Source organism: Chlamydotis macqueenii, chromosome 3 (genome assembly GCF_036417535.1).
Source record: "Chlamydotis macqueenii isolate bChlMac1 chromosome 3, bChlMac1.mat, whole genome shotgun sequence".
Classification (NCBI taxonomy): Eukaryota; Metazoa; Chordata; class Aves; order Otidiformes; family Otididae; genus Chlamydotis; species Chlamydotis macqueenii.
The window spans coordinates 101224036-101250278 of record NC_141558.1 but is presented as its reverse complement, the minus strand read 5'-3'; the positions used below and the strand labels follow the sequence as shown (position 1 = coordinate 101250278).

Here is a 26243-nt window from a genome sequence, read left to right as displayed (position 1 = left end):
ATTTTAGATAGGCAATGATGCTCTTAAACCTTGATTAACAGCTGAGCAAAACTATGTATCTTCTAAATATTTCTTGTGGTAACAAAGAGCATTTGCCATCCTGGTCACTCTGTTTCCTCAGAGACATTGTGTTTCGCATGGAGACAGACTCTTCTCTGTTCTTCTCTGTGACAACCCATGAACCTCCTGCAGCTCTTCCTGTGCAAGGAATGGTGCCTTTTCTTTAGGAAATTCATTCTGATTTGAACTCCAGTAAAATGTATGTATAAACACTCTCTGTTACAGAATTAAGGGAAGATTTTCTCTGCTACTAGTCCTGAGGTTTTGAGTAACATGTAATGATGCTGCTTTTCTATTTCCCTGTGTAGATGTGTGGTGAAGAACACCAACTCAGAAAGCCATCGTAACGTATAAGTAACTGAACTGAAAATGTAACAAGAGCTCTATTGTACTTTGGCAGAGAAAAGCTATGAAGCACAGGGGTTTTCTATTGTCCTTCAGAAAAATAAGAAATTGAGCTATACAACAGATAGACTTTTCTCTATGTATTGGAGACCCAGGGACTGCTTAGAAACTCATCTGTGTTAAACAATGGATAAAACAATTCCATGGGCTCAGCACATGCAATAGCATCCTTTTTTTTCTAACAGGAGATTTTTTTGTTCTTTGACTTTCACATCCTTTGTGTATTTCACTGATTAGCTGAAAGAAAAGGTGCATTTTCTTCAGTGGAATTCAGGGTAACAACCTCATGATATTTTAAAATGAGTCAAGCTCCATCAAAGGACAATACTGAACTCTATCAAGGAAGAAAGGATCAGGAGAGGATATTTTCAAAATCCTAATGAATGCCTCTGGCCAGTTTTACAAGTCCATCTACAAGTCTTTTGTGTGGAAAGAAAAATCACCTGATTCCCCCCTTACTAATGGGCTTGCAATGTCTTCACCCTTGCCAGAGTAGACTGATGAGTATAAAAGAGAGTATCACTACATATCTGTGTGGGTAAAGCCTTGCTGAAATTGGTGCAGGAACTATAGACAGTACATATTTACATTTCCTTGTTGCCATTTTGTGAAGGTATTTGCATGCCTCCAACTGTGTAGATATGTTGGTTTTTTTTCTTCTGGATCTAGTTATGCTATTAGTGGATGTTACAGTCCTCAGCTGTTTGACACCACCCACCAGCTGGGACTTACAGCTGTCACAGCCCTGCCAAAGAAACGGTACGTGTGAGCACTCCCTAACCTGCTTTGGGCAGAATTAGCCCTGTTAATACAAATTGCCATTTCAAACAGCCAAAGTTAACCTGGGTGACCTTGCGCAAGGAGGAAGGCTGTGTTTCTCACATGCAGTTCTCCATCACTACAGTTGTGAGATTGGAAAAAGGCAAGAGGTAGGAGGTGACAACTCAACTGCCTTTGCTGTCTGGAAAATGAACAGCCTAAAAGAAAAGGTGAGAGAAAAGCAACAGAGTGAGAAAGAAGACAGAAAAGAAACACGAGATGCGCTGATGGGAAGAGCAGTGATATGGGCCTGAGGAGAGGGGATGGGGCTCTGGCCAGGCTAAGCTGGAGCCAGCAGCAAGGAAATGGCTCTCTGTTGTTGGGTCTTCCTGTGCTGTGGAGAATGAACTTCATGCATCTTTAATAAACAAACAAAAATGCATTAAAACATTCGCTTGGGTCTGACTTGATTTTTCCCCTTAAGTGAAACAAGATGCAAAAGCTGTGTCTAATCACGTCAATTGAAATGGGCAACGGTAGCCATCTCCCTTCCTGGGACAGCTCAATGTATCTAATACCGGTCCCGTGGTTTAACCCTTAACACTGTGGTGTGTGCCACTGCCATGGGCTGCAGCAAAAATTCTCCATTTTATTTTAGTGGATTTATTCCACAACAAGAACCACAAATGTTGGGAAGCCAAGCATTAAGGCCACACCCATCATAACGGGCATGGATAAAGCGTAGGCTGCGGGGCTTTGACTGAGGAGCTTTAGTGGGTCACGCTGCAGGGACATAAGGCGTAGCTCTTTTTGCCCCCATCCCAAATGGGACCGGTGTCTGCCTCATCTTCTGTTCCCCCATGTGACCTCTCCTGGCAGCTGAAACTGAGATGCAGGAGTGTGAACTGGGGCAGCTGCGCAACTGGTACAGTCTTAATCTGCTGCTCTGGCTACAGCAGAAGCCCAGCAGAAGGTCGGGGCAGACACCTGGGCGCTGCAAGACCTTGACCAGCCACGGCTGAGGCTCCCAGTGTGTTTAGGCAGCGGGACTACAGAAAGCTCCTTCTGACCAGCACCAGGGAACTTATGACGGCTTTGCAGTAAAAGCATGGAGGAGGAATAGAACTTTACACACTTTTTAAAGCTGCTTTATTTTCTATTACATACTTTTGAGTTTTTTTTTTCTAAAGCCTGTTTGGAGTGTAAGCACAAGTTAATCACATTTAAGAAGAGATTCCTATAATACAGTGTGATGCGATACTCCCGGTAGAAATTCTTTCCTTTTCTGGGAGGAGAGAGACCAGCAAAGGGAGAATTAATTATGTTTCCCTTTGCACATTATGTCTATGCCATATCTATGATATATTTGAAAATCCAGAGCACCACTGGTGGAACTGACTATAGGTGGGATTTGCATCTCTTCTGAAGAAAGGAGGTGCAGCAGCACGCAGAGATTTTAACTTGACAGTTTCATCTACAATATTAATTCCAATGAAAGTGTCACAGAGAGAGAGTTCTGCAGTTCTGTGCCGCTGGAAAATGTACAGGTTTCCATTTCAGTAATATTTCCTTCTAAAAATAAGCCCTATTCATGCCAAGCATCTGTTTTAATTTGGTTCCTTTTTTGATGTCACTCTAGCTGGATGAAAATCACTGCAGAAAGGCTAACATTATTTAAAAGGACATGGTATAATTTTACATTTAAGATGTCTCCAAGGAGAACTATTCCAAGCCTAATAGTTTCTGAGGGACTATTTGCTGTGCTATTAGTTTTGATTAACTCCAGATATTCATTCCCCCCACACATGCTTAAATCTTTCAGAAAAATTGTGACATGAATATTGAGAGAAACAGGCCTAATTAGGAATACTTTTTCTGAAATAAACACTGGCCATCAGATCAAGCTGTGTGGGTGCGACATTAAACTTTCTGCACACAGAGCCTGCCCACTCGCTGCCACTGTTTGCCGACGTAGCACTCCTAAGCTGTCAACTGGAAGGGTAGCACTTATTAATTAGCATTTATACAGTGGCACGTATCTTCGAAGCAATGCAGAAACATCTAGCAAATTTGTTCCAGTAGCACCTGTGAAACAGAAAAGCTCATTTTGGAGAGAAGTCTGCAGTTCTGGAGGCAGAATAGCTCAGTGGGAAAGGCTCTGCACTGTGTTTTATTCTGCTCTGCTCAGCCCTAGCACACGTCCTTGGATCACACTGATGAGTTTTCAGTCCGTAAAATGACTGCAGTGCTACTCCCACCTTCTTTTACAAAGAGTTTCAGGGATTGAAACCAGTATATCATATTCTGATCTTATAAAAGGGGAAAATTATTACATCAACATGGAAGACAAATACAAGAAACACGGTTTAAATGGCCCCAAAAGAGAAACAGAGCCACAAAGGACCAAATCCTGTCCAAAATACTTAGGTATTTGGCAAACAGGCTAGAGAAAAGAAACATGATATTACTAAGCTGTAGGAAAATGGCTGCCTGATCTTAGGTCTCAGAAAAGATCTAGCTAGCAGTGAGAAGTACCATCATCCCACATTCTTCAGAGGCTCAGCCATGCCAAGAAGAGAGGCACCGTGAGCTTCGTGATCAAATGGGAAGGAGGCTGCAGGAATCCATACACCAGAGGGAACGTACAATCACTGTACATTAACATTTGCTCTGAAGCTGAGTTTAAGAGGTGGTCTGCACACATTTCTGTATTTCTATCTGCCTCCTCTGTTTATTTTGTTAAGACTTAAGCAATGCCTTGATCCCATTTACCCAAAAAGTCACCAGCCAGCAATGGCTCTCACTACTACAACCAAGCTTGCAGCTTGAGAAGAGCTGAACCCACTCCTGGCTCTCTCCCCTGCCCTCTTCTCCCAAGTCCTTCAAGCAGAGCCCAGCACTCAGTACTGGCCCATCCTTTCTGAAGCTTCAGAAAAGCTGAGGGGTCCTGTCTATTCGAGTAGGGCCTCCTTGGAGAACGGACTTATTTTTATGGGGACAGTATCTGGCAGAAATCAACATGCTCAAATCAAAACAATAGAAAAGTGAGAGTCATTGAAGTTTGGCAGGTATTTGACTAAACACAAATCTTAAAAAATGAGGACAGCATATAAAATATTCTACGTTGCCTCCTGCTGCAGTGAATGAAATTGCACACAGCAACCATGGTCCAGCATGGCAGTCAAGCCCTTCGGTAAAATTGTTCAATGTGGGAAAACCAAGAAAGCCTTCAAAAATACTCTCACAGATCAGACACAAGATCTTCATAGACAACTTTCTCCGCCACTCCTTTGCTACTTCATCCATTTTACTGTAAATAATTTTCTCTTTCCATCATATCTAGAGGGCATCCATCCATGCTGTTTGCAATCACTCTTACCATATCCACCATGGATCCCAGTTGTTGTCTAGGCTATTCATGCTGATTTCTTTGTAGAACCCTCTGGAAAACAGTACTCCCTATGCAAATGCAAAGAAGCACAGAGATTTGTGCCTAAACGTGCTCTGAAGCCTTTATCTCCTACATGGCACCCTATAGCCTACTGAATCTGGTGCCACGCTATCAGCTTGAGTAACCTTCAGACAATGAAAAACATCTTTTACTGAAGTGTCTGGACAGCAGGATTTCCTGTATACCATCTTTATAAACCAAATTTCATGGGAGAATGTGGTAAGTGTTCTCTGTAGTTTATCAAGGTAATAAGGGGTCTCATACCACTGAGCATGCATTTTGTAAGGCTACAGTTCCACTAATATGACAGATCCACCTTCTTTTCTTGTGAGGGGGAGGACGTCTCGGTCATCTCCGAGAGTAGTTTTACCAACTGCTCTCACCATCAGACTTTTTTTTCTGAAACTCCCTTTTTTAGCTTCAAGACGTTCTGTCTTGTCTTGCTGTCTTTAGCAGCCAAATGGTTGTCATCCATCATTTATATCACCTCAAAGATATTTATAGATTTTGATTGCATTCCACTGGACTCTTGTCTATCTTACATCATAGATATTTGTAGCTCTCTTGATAGAGCTTGCCTTGTAATTCTTGCATATTTTCTGCTATAGATTTTCTCTAATTTGTTTATATTCTGCCTGAAACCATGGATACCAAAATAGCACATGGTCCCACAGGGTTTAGTAGTCCTACCCAGGTACTATAGGCATTACGTATTATTCAGGGAATGAAACCAAGTAGGAATGAAAATTTTTGGGGAGACTGCAGTCAGAGATATTTTTTCAATAAAATATCGGAAAGCATCTTTCAGAATCATCAGTATGATCTTGCAGAGGCAAGAAATATGCTCTTCATAGATAATTTGATAAGCCATCTCAGGGAAGACTAAAGACCGTTAGAGGCTTATGGAAGCACAGTTATTACTCCCACTTCCCTTCAATTGGGTAACAGCTTTTTTAACAAGGTCTTTTTACATCACATTATATTCTTCTCGATGCCATTTTTCCCTCTGAGTGTGAGGTGTGATAGAGCCATACTCTAATCCATACAAACCTTAGTGTGACAGCCACTCAGCAAACTCAAGAGGAGTTTGCATGACCAGGGATCGAATGAAAACCGAGACAGGACCTCAGCATCTGGTCCATACCCAATCAGCCCATCCTCTCCCTTGCAGAGTCCTGTTAACGCTCTGCTCCAGCAGCAGGTAACTTCTGCAAAATTTCAAAGCTTTTAAAGGGGATGTATTTACCCCAAAATTTCTTAAAAGGGGATGTATTTACCAGTGGCTCTGACCTGGAGATCTCTGCACGTACCACCCTGGGGCCTGACCCCTGTACCACGCTCTGGTGCGGGCAGAGGGAGGAAAGGTCGGACGAGCAGTGGATGGGTACCTGCTGGTGTTGACAAGCTGGCAAGCTCAGGGATAAGAAATCTGAGGTTATCCAGCAGACTTTCCATTGACTTGCCTATTAAAATACTGATATATTTATCCACGTTCAACCAGACACTAGGTACCTCCCAGACAGACAAAAATAGACGCAAACTCTCCCCTGAAAATTTCACTGTCTGTTTCACTTTAGAGGAGAGTCACTTTAGTGACTTTCTGTCATTAAGGAGAAACAAATCTAAGCAAACCTCTCCAGATCTACAGACACCTTAACTGTCAAGATTTGATGACCTTTGGACAGATTTTTTTTTGTTCTTTTTCTTCCCTGTTTCCTGTTTCAATAAATAAAGATACATGTGCTTGGGATTTCCTTTAAAGAATTGCAAAAGAGTGCACCGTGCTGCAGTCAGTCTTAGAAGATTACCTTTTTTGTTATTCACACTTTCTGCATTCAGCACTAAACTCCTGACATAACCATAATACAGGCTATGGACAAAATGTTGTAGACCCAGCTAAATACCACTGTGTAACCTCCTGCCTTCAGATTAGCATGATATTGTATCTACTTACAGCGACCACCTAAAAACAACAAAACCAAGACCATGAACATCAATGGAAAAGGAAAATGAAGTTTAAAGAAATTATGAAAGAACTCTGGAATTCATACAGCTTTTGGTGATTAGGTCACTCGCAGTTATTAGCAAATAGAGGTATCTAACAAGTCTGATTTCACAGGCCTGCTAAAAACAGCTCTCAAGAGTTACTGACTTCTGTTTATTAATAGCATGTCAACATTACTTCTCCACTGGTATTGCATTTTTATAACTAATTAAAATGCACCTTCTCCCTGGTCTGCACATACCAAAACATGCTGAGATAGATGTACTTTCAGTGCTTCATAATTACCAGAATTATATATGAACTGCAGGATTTACTAGGACTCTAGTATAAACAGACCTGTATCTCAGAGGCAGACATAGACTGCGAATTTTTTCTTTGCTCACAGCTGTGGAACATTTGGAGCCAAATGGTTAGTACATTACAGAGATAGGAAAAAAATAATGAAATTCAGATGTGTTTGGAGATCCAAATTCCACTGTGATACTGGCATCTGCAAAATCGGACTTGTCATTTGAGACCATCTCTCCTGTATGTTTTTCTTCCTCAAGGGAGGGAGAAATATATACCCTGTCCTTTTACTCAGTTGTTCGCCCTGGCTCTAAAGGCATGGAAGGACTAAAAATCCATGAGACCTAACCAGTTAGATATCCTTTTGACCTGGAGAAGAAAACGGTTGGCACTGAGCTGCTGAAGCTGGCATCTATGCCACCCGCCTCTGCAACATTTGGGGCAGTTACCGTATTGAGGGTAGAATAGATCACAGCAGCATCATCAGTTTCTAGTTGGCTATTATTCACCAGTAATCTCTCCTGCGGGTAAGGAGTCAATATAAATACAGAAACCTTTAGAAAAAGGGGGATGCAATCAGGTCCTTTGCAAATCTACTTAATCTGGCATCAGTAAGAAGCATATCTGAAAATCCAGCTTGAAAGTTTCACTACAAGTAGTGATTTAAGCTTAAAACCAGTGCAGTGGTTTTAAGTAAATAAAAAAAAAACTTCTTGGAATATGCTAATTGCATCAAAATTCTGTCAGGTTTTGAAAAATATGATTCACCAAGAACTCTGAACTGTAGCATTTCTTTTGTTTTCCAAACAAGAGCTCTTAATCTGTTTAGGCTTCCATTGCAGACTTGGTCCATCCGCAGAAATGTCTCCTATCTGCTCTAGCATCATTCTTTTCTTAATTGACTTACTTTCTCTAGATACAGATGTAACTGAAATAGTTTGATCTGATTTTCCTTTGCATCTGACCTGTTACATTCATACCTACATGAAGCTTGTGACTGTAAACGACAATGTCAATTCCACTTGCTATGAAAAATCACTATGCCTGCTGTAGTCAGGATGATCAGTATTCTAGCAGAAGCATCTGAAACACTCTAGAGGTCCGTCAGAGGAGAAACACTTTTTTTCCCCATCTCTGTTCTTTCTACCAGAGTCTTATAAAGCATTCAGAAGAATGAACAATATACTTACTTGTATTTCATAACTTCATACTTTTTTGCACTTGGGAACGAGATGGAAAGAACATCTAAGAGTAAAATTTTACAAGTACCTCAGAGTATATACATGCAGCAGAATACGATATAAAGACTTGCTAAACCAACATCTATTTGCACTGACCCAGGAACGTGGTTACTCGTTTCAGGGTAGACTCAGTTTGCAGGAAATCTGGCTGTCTACAAGGTTTTCTGTTGCGCGGTATTGAAATGCTCTCAGAAGTGAAGATGTAAGTCTGACGTCTTAAATATTGCATTTAAGAGCCTGAGGGCACGTCTAAAATAGATTTAGAGTTTATTATTAGCATTTCATTTTTAGAGATGACATGGAAGAAGAGAGAATAGGTTGCAAGAAAATTCTCTTCTTCTGCAGTTTCAGTGTCTGGATTTACAAAGGCAGTTAGATACCTAGAGGTGCAGAGAGGTGTCTACAGGGACTTCCAAAAGCACCACAGTGAGGGATGTGCCTAGTCTCACTGAACTCTGAAACGGGTAAAATTCCAGATCTGTTCAAGTGCTTTTACACCACCACCAAAAAACTTCTTTGCACTGCTAGACATCTAATTATAAGATGTCCCAAATTAGTTGCAGATGGCCAGCAAAAGGAAAAGGGATGACATGTTTTGCATTTTAATAAATATATTCTGCTTCTGGGCTAGGAAAGATTTTGTTTTTCTGACTGGATCTTCCATCTATAGCTCTGACTCACGTTACTCTGGCTCAGTACTCTGCTGTCTCAGTATGGCCCTGCACAGCAGTAGTAAATAAGGCCTGGTGAGTGGCAGTCTCCATGGAGGGATTATTTACCCAGTGACACGATGCGTGTCTTCCCACGGTGATGCCACCACGTCATTTCTTTAACTGCTTCACTATCACCAGCTTCCCCTGGGGAGACGGGATGATGCTCTGTGACGCGTCAGCAGTTCATCTTAAAGAAGGAGCTTTTAATGAGGTGGTGCCAGGCAAATGGGGCTGCTGCCTATCATACAAACGATCACTGCAGATATTTTTTTCCTGTGAATGTTATGTATTAGGGAGCACTGAGAAAATTATACTTACTGAAAGAAATCAAAAGAGTCTAATTACAGTGATTTTTATAGAGAGTTAAAGGATGCATGTCAAAATGGACTGATATATAATTATGATAATATCAGTTACAACTCCTGTGCTGTCTAATTACTTGAAATGGCATTGTGCAATATTTATGGAAGCAAGCTATTTTGATAACAAAATGATATAATCTTAATATGAAATAAAAATAAAATTGAAGGGAAAGTTAAATGAATATATTGGTAGGAATAACAATCAAAGAGGCAGCACTCAATGTGCTGGAAAGACAGTACAAACAGAAACCCACCAATTGTCTCCAACCCCAAATCTCTGCTACACATTTGACTCACACTGTGTCATAAATGGAGATGCTGCTCGTGTTGCCTAAACTGGTAGTCGAAATCAAGACATATTGGGATGACAGGAGTTGTAAGAAGTGGAGGAAGAAAGAAATAAAAAGAGGAAAGATTAATAAAAATGGGAAAAGGCATAAATCTAGCAATCAAAGTGTTGAACTCTTTTGGGGTTTTGGGTGGCTCCACATGTTGAGTTTACTCTGGATCCTCTGAGGTACTCCAGACCCCCAGCTGCTGAGTAGGTGCTGGACCCTCTTGGACTCAGGCACTCAGCCATCTTTGAGGACCAAATTCTTTCTATTTTGGTGTCATGCTGGCTGTATTACACTGATAAAGCTGTCAGTGATACTTGATATAAATAAAATATTAAAGTTATTACTTTAATTTAACATACATTTTGTCCATCACAGATGTAATTTAATTACACAGAACGCATATCTACTATAACATAATGCCATCTGTTGACAAATGACCTGGACGCTGGAAAAATTTCATTTTTCCATTCATTAGAAATGAAAATTCTAGCATGTTCATGTGCAAGCCCATGGACCTGCTGGTAGGTCCATGCTCCTAATTATGGTGTAGCCTAGAAAAATCAGCTGTTATTTGAACAGCAACATCAACAGATTGTCAGTTATTAGTAGTTTCCAGATTTTTGTGGCCACCACAGGGAGACACCAAAACTTTATGGACTTTGATGGGTACTGCATTATCATCAGTCTTGTAATGGAAAATAAGACTGAATAAAAGGTTTAATATTATTCTGTTGACTACCTGCAGCTTATTTATCTCATGGACTGCAGTCTGGACCACTTCTTTAAGCTCTCATAATCTCATTTAATAGCAAAGACACAATGTCATTTATAAGTTAAATTTACATATCTTTTCTAAAATTTTAAGAAAAGTAGAGTGGCAACTGGCTAGAATACATTGTTTACTGCAAGTTTGGTCTATATATTTCTCTATGTACTGATTTCAAGGAGCTGCTTTTTGTCTTGCTCTCATTTAAGCAATCTATTCCCATGAAATCATAGAGAAGGAAAGGATCTGACTTAACTGTCCGTGTCTGTTCAAATTCATTATACTAATTCCTCATTTAATCCAATCTTGTCTCTTTTTGGTACAATAACAAAAACATGAAATATTCTTCTATCATATGAGTGTTCTAATTGCTACGCCTTTTTCCTAGGGAAAACTGAATGTTTGGAACTCTTCCTCTGAATCGTAACCTCACAACCACTTGCCACATGCCTTGATCTGTTCTTCCCTCTGTAATAGCTGCATACTGTTTATTCAATAGCATTTAATAGAGATCATGACTTAGTCCTCTGAGCATGAACTTCCAAAGCAATTCTACTGAAGTTCTTCCCTATCAGAAAAGGTTCCCTCATACCTACATCCTAGCAGCTTCCTGGCCTCTGCAGCTGCAGTGACTCTGTTTTATGTAGTGTTGCTTGACCAAGTTTGAAGTTCACTGACTTGTCTTTAATATCCAACTAAAAGCCACTGAATCAATATTTCAAATATCTGCTGAACATTGCCTTTTGCTCCTTTGTGTAGCATGTTGTGTTGAATGTCAAGGAGACAACATGAAATCTGAGTTTTTGAAGGTGATCATGATTTTCACTGACAAATCTGCCTAATTACAATTAAAATACCAGAACTAAATAACTTGAGAAAGAAGAATAAAATGCTATTTCAACTTTGCAATCCTTTTATGCATTGTTTTGTTTATCTTTGATGTTTCAGTGTAGGATCTGTTAAAAATCTTGTTGAGTTTGCAAGGAGCATGGCTGAAATGATTAGCAAGATTTCCATGCAAGACTATAAGGTTTTTTCCATCCAGGAATTTTACTTCATGAGGTTAAGGTGTGAGAAATAATATAAGGCTTATCATGAAACCTGTCATCTTCCAAAAGGAAAAAAAAAAGAAAAAAACCCAACAAGAACACAAGAAATAAGCAAACTACAGTCCCTACCACATTTCTGGCATCCACCAGAAGGCTTTCTTACCTTCACTGCAAACTCTGTTTCTGTGGCTTTATGAACACATCTCTTGCACACTGAATAGGAGCCAATTCCTATGTCCTCCTTGATCTCATATCCATCTGTGAAATGAATGTTGTTCCCATGTAACTGCTATAGGGAAAGACAAAAGAAACAAGGTAATGAAGACATGGGTATGTAAAAGCAAGGACTAGCCTTTTCTTAATAAAGGAAGTACTTAATCTCATCTCCTTCACAGAGCTCTCTTGTCCTTCGCAGTTTCTCTAAGCCCAGTTAAAAAAATTCTGAAACTCTTTACTTAAATAAGTGTGACCCCTACCTTTTTACCTTTTTCCAGTCTGTAAGATGGAGTTGTCCATGTAGAAGTAATGACAAAAAAACCCCAGTGATTTTCTAAACTATTTATGGAATGCAGACAATCACTTCCTATTGGAAATTCACAGGAAACTGTGGGCCTAAATCCCCTGACAAACCCACATATCTTGACAATATAAACTTATTTTTAATCACTGAGAGGCTAGATAACTTAGGAACTACCATTAGCTTCACAGTCTTCAAAACACATACCCCATATATAGGGTGAGCCTCCAGACCACTGGAGGTCTTCTCCAGGATATGTTTAATTATAATTTCTGTGTGAAAGAAAAGCTACTATTTTAAGCCAACCTAATTTAAGAAAATGTATTACTAGTGAAATAATAGGAAACTACTTTAAAATTTCAAATTTTATTTGTTGAAGGGTATAGAACGTACAATCATCATTAGCTTATATGCCCTTTGGAAAATGTCTAGGCAGGTGGATTGGTTAGATGGTGAAACCGAAATCTGAGGCTTTGCTGCGAATTCCATCCCAGGACTCAAGAAATGACTCTAAAAATCCTCTAGGATCCTCTGTCTAAAAATGTAACCTCACTAGCAAAAACCACACAGAACCTTCTAAATTGTAAGACATGCACATGTTAATTTTCAATATGTTTTTACAAAGCAAACCACAGGAAAATCATAGAATCATTAGGCTTGGAAGGGTCCTTTAAAGGCCATCTAGTCCAACTCCCCTGCAAGGAGCAGGGACATCCTCAACTAGATCAATTACCACTATGTAATTGCTTGGGTAACATTTCACTTGCTGTTGCATAAGAGAATCTTTAAGAATATGATGTATTCCACTGTAAATTATTAAAATAGGGATGGAAATTATGAAAACCTATGAAAATCACAGGGAGGGGCTGTCTCCTTGAGGCATGTATACCTCTGATTGTGGGTAGGAGAGGAACATTTCCCTCGTGGGAAACTTTGGTGCATCTTTGAGCAGCCCAGTTCTTTCTCCCAATTCACCATTCCTCTGATGTATCGAGCCATTTGTGGCAATTTATTTCTGGTTTAAATTACAAGAACTGGAGAGTATTTTGTAGGGCAATGGCAGCAAAGAAACAAGTGTCTGGCAAGTGTCCTTTCCCCATCAAGCCGCTCTGGGTAATGTGAACACAGCCAGGCTCTTGTGCAATAGCAACAGGAACACGGCAGCTTCTTCCACCCAGAAGCTTGGGCTCGGTGTCTGTGGGGGCCTAAGCAGTAGTTTATTGAGCCCCTGGGCCAACACAGACTGTATCATAGAATCCAAGATAAAACTGTTGAGAATTACATGCATTCACTGAAAAACCAACGCTTCGTTACCTGCCCAGTATGCACAACTGGAATATTATTTCAAGTATTCAAAAGTACTTTTCATTTCAGTCATGATAAGATGTAACTCCTATTTCCTTTGTAAAGACTGTGGAAAATGTGAACTTAAAGATAAAAGCCTTTAGAAAAAAATTCACATTTTCCACCTCCTACATGCTGCATGTAAACACCTCCTACCTGCACTGAGTAGCTGTGAAATACCAGTGAGAATGCTAAGGCAGTTTAAATACACCAGGCACATATGTATCTGCCCATCAAATGTGAAGTGTAACTTCAGCAGCAGTACCTGCACAATTGGATGGACGGTGATTTTGTGCACATCTTGCTGTGCAGGCTCCTGCACCAAGTTAGAGGCAACAAAGCTGAACCCTCTGAAAAGATGATGAGCATTGGCACTTGGAGGAACACCTGGGGAATCTGTAGGAGAAGGAAGAAAATGGCCTAATGAGCTGCACAAAAGATCAGAAAGTAATAGCACAGCACCTGCAACAGACAAAGGTACCCCTGCCAGTCAACAGCAGATCCTGCTAAAGTGGTAGACACACATGAATATAATCCCCCCTCCATATCAAGGGTTTGGTGCCTTCTCCATCCCTTTCCTCTGGATCTGAACAGTGCAGGGGTATTGTTTGCAAGGATCTCTCCTCTTGAATCCAGACTTTTTTTCACAGTGCATCTTCATTCTTAGGCAAAGCACTGCCTGTGCCAGGGTCTGCACAGAGAGAGAGGGAGAGGACGGCGAGGCTAGGAGAAAGACGGATGGGTCAAGGCAAGGCACCCCTGTGGCTTAATGGAGGTTCTCCAGGGAGTGGAAAAAAAACTGGAGGATGCTATATCTGTCATTCACAGTACACCTTGACTACAGAAGTTGCAAAGGCTAAAGTACTTTCTGGGTAATACGGTATGTTGTGTGGGTCAGGAGAATGTAGAGAAGACAGGGCCTGAAGCAGGTGTAAAAGCACGGTGCTCCAGTAGAGGTGGTTTGCAGCCTCATAAGGATCTTTCTGTAGCAGAGCTGGGATCTGTTCCAGGGAAGATGCTGGTTTAGTTGTCCTCAGGTGAACAAAATGGGTAGGAGTGTTTTAACTAACCTTCAGAGATTTTCTCCCCACTTCTTCCCCTGACACGGCAAATCCAGGGGAGGAACAGCTGGGGAGAAGAGAGCCCTGAATTGTTCTGTCTTTGGAATTAAATAACTAGAGAGCAGTTTGTGGTACCTATGTCACTACTCAGAGGGAGAAACAGCCTGCCAAATCAAGAAGAGCTGCACTGCACTTAAAATTCTGAAAAGCTTTGAAGACATCTTTCTCCCCAGTTGTGTTTTGTCCCAGGGATTTTCATAAGCAAGTAAGTGTTGCATTGCAAACCACTCCTGGGTAACTGGGTAGCTTTCTGGGTATTACAGAACTCATTACTATAGCACTCAAATGTGATCACCTTTTACTTGTTCTTTTTTTTTTTTGTCCCCTCCTCCCTTCACATTTTTTTTGCAGTGCAACATGTGGTTTACCATGGCAAAGTTACAAAGCTGAACTTCCTTTAGAAAGCTGTCTCCTTGTATGAGTGTGTAAATATCCAGTTTCACTAGAGTAAAGAAAACACATTCCCACTGGACCTTATGTCTGACTCACCTACCTGCACCATCAGCACCACCCATTAGAGTGAAGGGCAATGGCGTGGAAGACTGAGTACTGATTGAGGTCCTGAAAATACGTGAGAATGTATTTCCTTGTGGGGACATTGCTTGTATAAATCAACTGAATAAAGGATCTGAAGCCAGAATATGGTAAAAATAGATTACTTGCTCAGAAATAAAAAAAAGCCCTGAGACTGCAGCTAATTCCATGTCTCATTACAAAGCCACCTCAGCTTTAACAGGAGTCAGAAATAAGCACAGCAAGTCAGACCTCACTGCAAAGTACGTGGAGAAGCTTGTCTTCTGGTAAAATGACGTGGGGTATTTGTTTATCTCCGTGTATTGATGGGCACTCTCCCTGAAAATACATAGATGAATCACACCAGACCTCTTGCATCACTGGGTACTTCTTACAATGCCGTATATACAACAGTGATTTTCCAAGAGGGATTAATTAAGAGGAAATAATGTTTGTTTCAAAAAAGAAATGACAATAATTCAAATCTGAACACTCCTGAACTTCAGAAAAGCTGTGATCCAGCTCTAAAACGTAAGCACTAGGTCATCTCTATTTAAAAATAACTGTTCCTTCATAACTCACTGCTAATCTCTTTGTCAAACACTGTAGAAGAAATACTGATTATTTGGTGTTCAATATTAAATATTCATCACCACCAACTGATATGCCCATCAGATGAATGAAATGTTAAAACATCTGTGTTAAGTGCAAAATTATGTTTAAATCATCTTAATTAACTGATAGCTATGAAATCCAAATAATTTTCCTAGTCTTGATAAATCCAGAATCATTTCACATGTCTGAATTAGACCCACTTCCAAACACCAATCTTGTATAATCTTCCTCTAATCTATAATCTATAATCTTTCTCCCTGTGAAAGTCACCACGCTTTGTCCCACTAGAGCGTCTAACTTTACAGGATTTTCAAAGGCTTCATAAATCTTAAGTAATTTACTTCAGTATTCTCCACTGGGGTTAGCAAACATTATTATCTTATTTGCAGAGGAGGAAATTTAAATAGTTCAGGTGCAATTTTAAATATTTTTTCTTAGCAGTAAAGCCAGCCTCAGACATCCCTGCTGGCTACGGCATGCTGCCCCATCACTTACAGCAGTACAAACATTTGTGGACTGAAGTCTAAGTTGGATCACTAGAATGATCTTAGTTTGATCTGTGCTCAAATCACCATTTATAACCCGGATTGCTTCAGTCTCCTGCTCCCTGTGAGGAGCTGAGTCAGCACAAACGAGATGTGAGTCCACAGTGGTGGTCTTAGGAAACAAGTGGCCAGAAAAAGCAACTCCAACTCAGATGAATCCCTGAGAAAAAAGTGATGTGAAACTACATCCATTGAGATGAACAGTCAATGTCAGAAACCACATCTTTGGCATGGTCAGAGCTGAGGTGGAATTTGCAGAAAGCCGTTTCAACCTCCAAGCTGGAGAAACTTTCTGACATACAACAAATTGCTGGACTGGCAAGTTACTGGATCCAAAATTTTGACATAAACCTCTTTCCAGACAGGAGGACTCATTCATAAAGACAGAGTGCAAAATGGCTGTATCCATCTGTGCCCCCTCCTTGGCAATATCTTTCTGACATCTTCTTTTAAACACCATGACGGCATTATCATCATGAAATAGGAATTATTACAGTGGTTTATGTCTGAGTACATTCTCAGTAACAGAGTAAGCTTATACGGAACCTATGTCATGACAGAAAAAAACCACAAAATAGAAAAGGTTCTTGTTTGATTCAACTGGCAATATGAGCCAGTACCAAACACTCTTGTGATGCTCTTCCCTTCTAGTTGACCCAACCAGTCAACAGTCAGGGGCTGCAAAATATGCTGCCAGTCTGCAAGAACTTTTCTGTTACTCTGGAAGTGTAAAGGGTTTCACACTTCCAATCATATCAATTCTGAAAGAACATAGTTTGATTCTCAGGCTGCTTTCTGTAATAGCACAAAGCAGAATTGAGGCAGGCTATCTCTCCATCCCAGTCACCTCCCAAGACAAACCTTCTAATTCAGTGTCTTGCATGAGATATCAAATTGAATTAGGCAGCAGTAGTAACATGTAGAGTGCAAAATACAACCTTGGGCATCAGAACACGCATGAGGTATGAGAGTTTTCATGCCAGTACAACAAATGAAGTGTGAACTTCCAAAGCAATCCAAACTCTCAATGCTTCTCAGAGACTTTCCAGGGCAGCACCAGCCTGCGCTTCTCTCAAGATCAGATTAACTTGAAGTCTCCAATATTTCAGAGAAATGAGTTCCTCTGAAATCTGAATTAAAGCTAAAATCAAAGGTGTGAAATGTCTGGTATCCAAAGATCACTTGTTTCCATGCAGTGGGATAGGAATATCAGAACATGACTAACATATACTGGAGACAGGTGGATGTTCCAGTTGGACCCAAATAACCAGAGTGTAATATTTTGATAGCTTGTGAAAGTTGGCACATCCTTGCAAAAAAAACCTAGGAACCAAGACAGAGAAAAGATTTTGAATAGATGCCACTACTTCATACCTCATGAAAGGAGGTTTGAGCTAGGTTGGGCTAGTTTTAAGGAAGCTCGAGACTTTATACTTGATTATTACAATACTATGTGATATTTATAGCGCTCACCATCTTCAAAGTCTCTTACAAACAACAGCTAATTAAATTTTTATATTTTAGAACTTATAAATAGGTACTTCTTTACAGAGGAATATCACAGGCAGAAAAATAATGTAGCTTACCCATGTCTAGCAAGAGGCAACATTACAACTAGGATTACCACTCCGAGGTTACTGATATTCCTTCTTTCAACTAGAAGAGTGGAAAGAAGGTGTTTTGTGCAACCATCACCTTCATATATACAGTGCACAAAATGTGATATTCCTGTTAGGAAACAGAAATTACAGGAACAACATTCTCACTGCAAGGGTTTTCTAACTATTGCAGGCCAAACTGCCTGTTGGCATAACTCCACTGGTCTGAGAACTTGATTCTTCATTACTGTTAACCATGCATTAATTTCCAACAGTCCATAGTCTATGGGATTTCATAATTAAAGAAAACATCTATGAAATATATAATTATATACTAACTTCCAGAGATGCAAAGTTCTTTGAAGTCGAAGTATTTTAAAACAGTTAAATTCAGCTAATGATAAGAGTAACAAAATAGCAAATCAATAGTTATTTTTCCTATTAAAAATGTGAAATCTGTCCTTCTTGAAGACAAATTAATGTGAAGTTGGTGAAATGCTCATGAGCTGCTTTTCTGGGAAATGCAAAACAGTCTTTGCTTCCTGCTGGACATTGCAAAACACAGTAATCCCCCAGGTGAGCAGACTTTTAGACCCTGTTGGAATGGGGAGGGGAAAGAAGAATGAATTTACTCCCTGAAAAGATGCACTACCCTCGTGCCACCTTACTAACCTGTGGGGGTCCGAGATGTGAATTCTGGATCAAAATGAAAGGTATCTTCTGGCCGTCCCACGGCAGGCTTGAAAGGCGGCTTGATTTCTTTCCTGTATAGTTTCTACAAGGAGAAGAACAGATCACAGTCAACAAGCTGTACACCTTCAACATCTGCAGATAGGCTCCCTGCTTTGTTTAGGCTGTCCTCTCTCAGCTCTGTGCCATCCTTCCAGGAATGACAGGAAAGGATGATATGTCCATAGCTCTGGCTCCTGCTTGACTAGTTGGCCTAAAACCTGTGCCCTGGATGGTCCCTGCACTTTTTAGTTACTGGAATCCAGACTATAAACACAGATGTTTCTGGTAAAAACTTACCCTGTAGACTGGCACAATATTCCAGCTGAGGCATCTGGATATTCACTGGTCTGAAGGGCAGGATTGGAATGTGCAATGGTGACACCAGGAAACTGCGCAGGGGTGAGTTCAGCAATACAGTAACGGCAACGAGCACAAAGGACCGCTAGAAAGCGGTGGCTGGTTTGGCACTTCTTATTTGTCAAGAACTAGCAAGATGTTCGACACTCTACCAGACTGAGCTGAGCAACAGGCCTGGCTGCCTGGTGCTCACAAGCTAAACAAGAGACTTTTTCTTTTGACATATCTGGTACAAGGGAAGGGGGTCCCAGCTGAGGATCAGTGGAAATTCCCATCCAAAGATGTTAGGAAGAAAGCATTACAGATTGATGGGGAATCACGTTGAAGGCCTAAACGTGGCTTGAGCAGAGGAGCAAAACCAAGGGAAAACATCAGGAAGAGAAGAAGGTATACAACAGGTAAGCACTGCTAGGTGTGTGAGTTCGCGCTGGTGAGTGAGGGGGCACGTAAGGGATCGCACAAGTAATGGTCACCATAAATGCATGCTAATACTCTGCCTCTGTTACCAGGGAATTCATGGCCTCTTTACTCATGCTTAGTGATCTTTAAGAAATTGCTTCACTGTGCTCCTTTGCAAGCATTCATACACACACACACTCTGGGAGATGAAGAAACTAAGGGGCACCACATCTGGATCTGATCCAAACCCCACAGAGGTTAATGGAAAGAGTCACATTGATTTCATTCATCTTCGCGTCATTTCTGCTTGAAAGGGCCAAAACTGAACGTTGTGCTGATGGCAGCATGGGGAACAGAGCTCCAGGTTGACTCCCTGCCCCACGTTTCAGTCCCTAGACTGCATCCCCTTTCTAGCAATGCTTCTGTTCTCAGGTTTCAAAGGGCTGAATTAGTTGCCACAGACAGTGCCCAATAATTAACATGTCTGAGCATAAATATAACATTTAATCTAAGTTATAATAAGAGCTGGGGAGTTCAATTTTGTGACCACTTGTAATATGCATTTTCAGGTTAGCTCTTAAAACAATTCCATAATGAGCTAATATTTTAAAATATTTAATGGAGATTAATAGATGCTTGTCCAACTCCTTGCATGTAGAAGATTCCTTTTAACTGCGGGTTTTGTGGTGAATTAACTTCTGTAACATAAAGCATGTGGTCAAACCTAAGATATATACATATCAACATAATTTGAACTTGATTTTGCTTAGATAAATAAAGGTTCTTGAGGCAGGACATTCTGTAGCATAATATTAGCATTAGCATAAAGCATATCTTTGTGGTTGAATTATGATTCCTTGGAAAAGTGGAATGGTGAGGCTGGAAATGACTCTGCCATAATTAATGGCCATTTCACCATAAAAAGTTTCTGCTTGCGTAAAACTGCTCCGTATCTTCGGAGAGAAAAAGAGATGAATAATTGCTGTGAGCCACAATGGAAAGCCAGTCTTCCAAATAATTAAAAGCCAATTGCAGTCTCAAGCAGGAAGTGTCACTCATCAACTGAAAAGTATCAACCTAGTAATTAACATACATCTTTTTCTGTCTGCACAGAACTTTAAAAGAGAGCTCAGCACCTACTAGAGGTTTTTCTGTTGCTAGGATTTCATCTTGAGAAAGCTATTTGCTTCCAGCTTCCCTTTATTTGTCTTGATTCACAATTGCAGTAAGCAATATGGTCACACACACGTGCTTCCTCCTTGAATGAAATGCACCCCTCATCCTGTGAGGTCCAAAAACTGGAAAATGTTTGAGAGTCATACATCATTCGGGAAATGCACTCTTTTGATTATCGTAACCATATTCTCTCTGGCCTCTTAATTCCTCCCCCCATCTGTAGTTTCTTAAGTGCTGTTAGAGCTACATTTGTATTTTGAATCCCTAACCCACATCCTCCACTACTAGGGAGGGATTTAAGATTCATCATGAGTCACACACCACCTAAAGATGTGTAATCGCAAATTCGCTTGCTGGGAGCGGATGGAAACAAAGAAGTTGCTTGTGTGAGTGAAAGGCACCTCCTCTGAGCGCAACCTGGATGACTCCCTTTTCCATTCCCTTTTCCACTTGTGATAAAAACTATTTCTGGTGTTTATGACTAGACGACTAGGAACAGCAAAAGGTAAAGTGCCTAAAACATCTTTTCCCCCCAAGCTCTTGAATTGGGTAACTGAATGAAATCTTTGAGGAACAAGAACAAGCAGAGCAGTGTCATCTGTGGGCTTTCCCATCCCACACTGGCTCCAGTGTTCTGAGTGAGCCACTACAACCAAAGCTAATTCACTGAAGCGAACTAAACCACAGGGCAGCCCAACACAGTTAAACTTGAAGGTTTGCTGCGGGCAGAATGCTTCTTCCTTTAAAAACCCGCATCCTGTAGACTACAAAACACAACGTGACACAAGTTGATCTAAGAAAACAATAAGAATCACAGCCCTTGTTTTCTGTACACACAGAGAACAAATCTCTTGGAGGATTTGAGATCCTTCTGGATTTTTCCAAGAATATTTCTAATTTGAGGCGAAATGTATTAACCCATTATCTCTTACTGAGGTCCCAAAATTATTTGGGGCTGATGGATCAACCTTGATCTCTTTCAACAGAAACCAACCAGAGTGGCAAATGACATAACAAGTTCAGTTTCAAATAGTCTTTGACCATTTCTATCAGGCTGTCACGTAACTTCCAGTAAAGTTTAAATAGTTATCTACACCCCAAGTCATGGTAATCCTGGCCCTGTATGCAGAAGTCACTGGGAGTTCCACCACCTGTTTTGATGGGAACAAGGTTCCAGTTGTGCCAGTTTAAATCTCAGTTTTCATATCCAAATTATTATTTTAGGGCATCTTATCAGACATTAAAAAGAGCCTTTGGATATGTTAGTGCTAACTGGAGCATTAAATTTCAGGTTGGGTGCTTAGGATCACTATTTGTGTGTTATTTTGCATGGGTATAAGAAGTTGAAGATTTTTTTTTTCTTCCATATTGCTTCCACATCCATAAAGGAGTGTATTCCTTAGCCTTTAATGTGTTGTTGAGAATGCCATTTCTCTCTCTTTCCCAGTTAAGAATAACCCCCCACATTCCACCCCCATTTTTTTTATATCTGGCCACAGCCTTGACTTATCACAGAGAAACGTGACTGACAGGTATCAGGAATCACTGCACACCACACATGGCTATCGGATCCAGAGGCTGTGCAGAGGGAGCGCGTAATCCATAGAATGAGGGGGATGAACTGCAAGGTGTGAAAGTACTGATTTAGATATTCCCACCTGGATACATATCCATGCTTCTGTCTACTTATCAATCCCTCTCATCCTTCTGAGACTTTGATAATCAGTACCTTCAGCTTAATAAGTACCTATTAATTAACTACAACACAATTCTGTAGTAGTTAGAGAAACTACGAGCTTCTATCAACTCCCTTTCTGATTTGGACAAAAATCTTTTTCTTTTTTTTTTTTTTAATAACTAATTTTCCCCCAGGTCCCAATTACCTTTTCTTAATGTATGTTGCCAGATCCCTGATATAAGCTTCATCTGAAGACCTCCTCAGCACAGAGGACTGTGACTCAGCTAGAGACTTGTAACAAAATGCTGTGACATGCGTCTGTCTCTTGATATTTATTGGCAGTTAATTTTTAATTATCTTTAAAAAAAAAAAATCACTCCTAAAAAACCCCAGACATGTAAATTCCCTGTATGTATGCCTGACAAATATCAAGAAAAAGAAAAAGCTTTAATTTAATTAAAAACTATTTAGTCATTTCCTCAACTGAGTTTCTTTGATGAAGAATTGAATTGTTCTTCAGACACCTTCTAGAAATAGAAAGATGCTACCCTCCACAGTGACGCACTTGTAGTGTGAGAATAAACTCCTTTGATACATATACCTGTCATAGAAAATCCAAGAAGCAGACAAAAGGATGAACTATCTTCTGAAACACTTCTCCTCTCCTAGATTAATGGCTCAATGTTATTGCCTGCAAATTACAGAAAAGCTAGTAGAATTTGGACCTTGGGATCACTTTTTGCTGTTGGTAAAATTTGCAATTAAATAATTCACATTTTCAGTTTAGTTTGATCTCTGATTAATATTGAAGTAAATAGAACTTCAGTTCACTTTCTTCCCACTCCTTCCCTCAGCTGTATTTGACAGTTAATTTTCTAGCATGTCATGTGCTCTAGTTCCAATTTAACCTGCCATCTAAGCAAAAACTACTATTTACAGCCCACTCCTCCGGCTGCAGTCTGCAAAAACAGATTTCATTTTTCATTTTCAATGAAAAGTCAGAAATTCTTTATGCATGACTTGGAAAGAAGAAACAGTAATAAAAAAAAATCAGGAACCAGGCTGTGCTTTCTCAGAGCCAACGAGTGAAATTATCTAAGGTCAACTAAGTTTGCATCTGCTTGTCTTTCTTAGGGAGAAAATGGGGTGCAAAGGTAGAAAGCAGGTAAAACTCAGAAGAAGCTCGAAATCTAATCTCCTTCCTGTGAATCTCAGCCTTGATCATGAAAGACAGTCCATTCATTTAACAAAGGATCTAGTGAATTGGTGTCACAGTGCCTACTAAATGCCTCAGAGTGTTGTCCCAAATCTGAGTTTATTTTACCTTGTGTGCATAAAACCAGTTCACACACTGAGTATTGTTTTATTTCATGTTTGTGCAAAGATGGGTGCCAAGTGATATTTCACAAAGCTAGCACACCTTTTCCATAACACAGGATTTATTTTATAGATAGAAAGATGCAAAAATCTTCTTATCTCTAAGTTCACTGATGTCAGTCTTTATAATGGCTGGTTAACCAATTCTTCACTTTCATTTAAACTGGTAGTGCATGCTCAGTGTGCAGGGGGTTTTTGTGAGTAGGGGTCTACCTAACCTAAAGGGTGTGATTTTTACTATGTTAGTTCGGATAGTTCACTCATAGTTCAAGTAATTTTCTTTTCAGCTTCATTAGCAATTTTATTCTCCCTGAGCTTATCTTGGTATTTCTTTGTTTTGGCAGATTTATGGTATCATCCTGTTCTTTCAGGGCCATGTCTGCCATGTTATTCTTTCTTTATCTTGGTTCTCCCTTTTCCTTCATTCCAGGATGAGCTCAGCGAACATTTTCCTTCTCTTTCAAGGAAGTTCCTTTATCTGTTCGAAACAATTAGTCTTAGATTCAACAAAAGCAGTAAGACTGATATTTGCAGAAACCGCCACCTATTTTTCACCCTGGGAAGTGGGAATTTAGAATTTTGTTACTGGATGAGAATAGCTGTAAAGACGAGACTCATACAGATATTAGCTTCTGCCACAATTTAAGTTTGGGCCTAAAAACTCTGTGTCAGACTGTCCATAGTTCATTTAGTGATACTTACACACCAAAAGTTAAACTTAGCATCGCTGGAGATTTGTACTGAAGAACGGCACCTTGGAACATGGGAATGACGTAAAGCAGCTGCGGGAAAGGACGGGAGGAGGACCGTCATTCTCTGCCCACGCTCGTGTTTTCCGTGATTGCACCTATTGCAGTGGTCATACGCTATCAGCACTGCTCTGCCTGCCAGGAGCATCTGCAGCAGCATAACAGGGGGCTTTTTTTACACTGCCTCTGTTGTTTCCACTGTGTTTGCTGCCTTCGTCCAAACGAGACACTGTCTGGCTGTGTCTGTCTGAAGACAGTGAAAGATGGGAAACAAGTGGGAAATGACTGATCCAACAAGTAAACACTTCAGTCACAGAGACAATAACCAAGCCCCAATCCAAACCCCAAGGGAACAGCTCTGACAGTACTCTGACGTGAAGATTCAATTTATACATTGTTGTCGGCAATTCTGATGACTTCATCACTGCGATATCTAGACTTGGTACACAAGTTGGAAGGAACCAGTTAACTCTAATTTCTGCGTTGAATCTGTTTTAAGTGGAGATGAAGCAACTTGGCAGTTTGTTCTTGCTTATCACGTCACTCTTGTAGGAAAAATCTTGCTTAAAAAAAGACCTATCTCACACTGGGTTTCTAGAAGATGCTAACCCATTCTGATCCTTCATGAGAAGGGGTCTCTTGATGCAGTATTGTTTTCCTACAGTCGCTGAAAGTTTCTATACACTGTCACTTGCAGCAGTCCTGTCTATCACAGTGGCCAAGGTAGTTCAGAAGGTCTCGAAGAGAGCCTGCGTCTTGCTCCCTGAGGTCTTTATATTACCAAGGTATAAAATAAATCAACATTCATGTCCTGCCTCTACAATGTTGTTTACTGACTGCCTGCAAATCAAGGCGAGCGATTCTGTATACATGGAAGAACAAAATGAGGGCATCAGGGACTCTTTCCTGCAACAGTACAGAGATCAGCACTAAACATCTGTGCCTAATCCATTTCTGTTCTCTAACTCTGCTCTGTTTTTGTTCATGGAGAACATGTTAACAGTTGGTTGGATGATCATCCTAAGGCAAAGTCCTGGCTTCCACTCAGGGCCAGGCTGGCTCACGCCACTCTGAAATGTAGACAATATTGCTGCTGTAGCTGGATAAGCCTCCCAAGATCTCCATCAGTGATAGTAAAATTAGGATTAAATGAGAAAATATATTACCAATATATTACCAAGATAATAGCTGATCTGTCTAGTAATGATCCATCTGTCCCCAAGAGAGTGCAATAAGCACTAATTATATTGTATTAAGATGGCTCTCTACAGTTACATTTTACAGCAAAATTAGAGGGCTAGATAAGACATCAAAGGGAAATAAAATCCACCTTCCTCTCTAGCTTCAAGTCATGTTGAAGCATACCTAGCCTCTTCATGGTAGATATTTCCCTAACCTGTCCATAAGAACTTTTTCAAATGAAGTATAACTTCCTTAGGAGAGGCATGAAATTATTCCCTGAAGAACTGAACTTGAAACAATCACCAATCATCATGAGAGAAGGTGGTCTTGAGGAGTCTCACAGTCCAGAACTGACTTTGCTGAAAACCTTTCCAAGATGCAGAGCCTCATTTCTCTGTGATGAGTTACTGAGCTGCTCCACTAGCAAACAGAAGAAGGAGAAACCCTCTCACTGCTCCAGTGCTCCTTATTGCGTTAAGACGTATGCACCTGATCCGTATTTTGATTGCAAAGCTGAGGACTGTGGAGATATCAGAGGAATACAGAAAATAATAATAATAATAAACCCAACTCTTCAAGATTCTCTTTTTTTTTTTTTCTTTTCACTTATGTGTTCATAAATGTAAAGTCTTCATACATGATTAGTAAGAAGCAGAAAAGGAAAGAATCTAGACTCTAGAACATGTGTAATGGGACCAAAAGTCTGCTCGGCCATAAAGGAAAATCTCAAACTCCACTTTTATTGGTCATCTCTTAACATGCTTATGAGTCATGCCAACTCTCCAACATGCAATTCAAACTAGAATCAAGAGTTTTTCCAAAATAAATTATTCTGTAGGCCTTTCAAAGGCCACCTGAGCAGCACAAAATGTGCTTTCAGAGAGGCATCAGCTTTACTGTAAA

The 26243-nt window shown here is 40.3% G+C and overlaps 1 protein-coding gene across 1 annotated transcript in view; it reads right to left on the bottom strand.

Annotated features, from left to right (window-relative positions):
- Nucleotides 1–26243, bottom strand: part of RPS6KA2 (ribosomal protein S6 kinase A2) — a 104218-nt gene that overhangs the window by 18142 nt on the left and 59833 nt on the right. Inside the window, exons 11-13 of the mRNA XM_086743461.1 lie at nucleotides 18363–18465; nucleotides 13564–13694; nucleotides 11601–11726 (exon numbers count right to left, since the gene is read on the bottom strand). Coding sequence (XP_086599587.1) covers nucleotides 11601–11726; nucleotides 13564–13694; nucleotides 18363–18465 — 360 coding nt within the window. The remainder of the gene's footprint in view (nucleotides 1–11600; nucleotides 11727–13563; nucleotides 13695–18362; nucleotides 18466–26243) is intronic.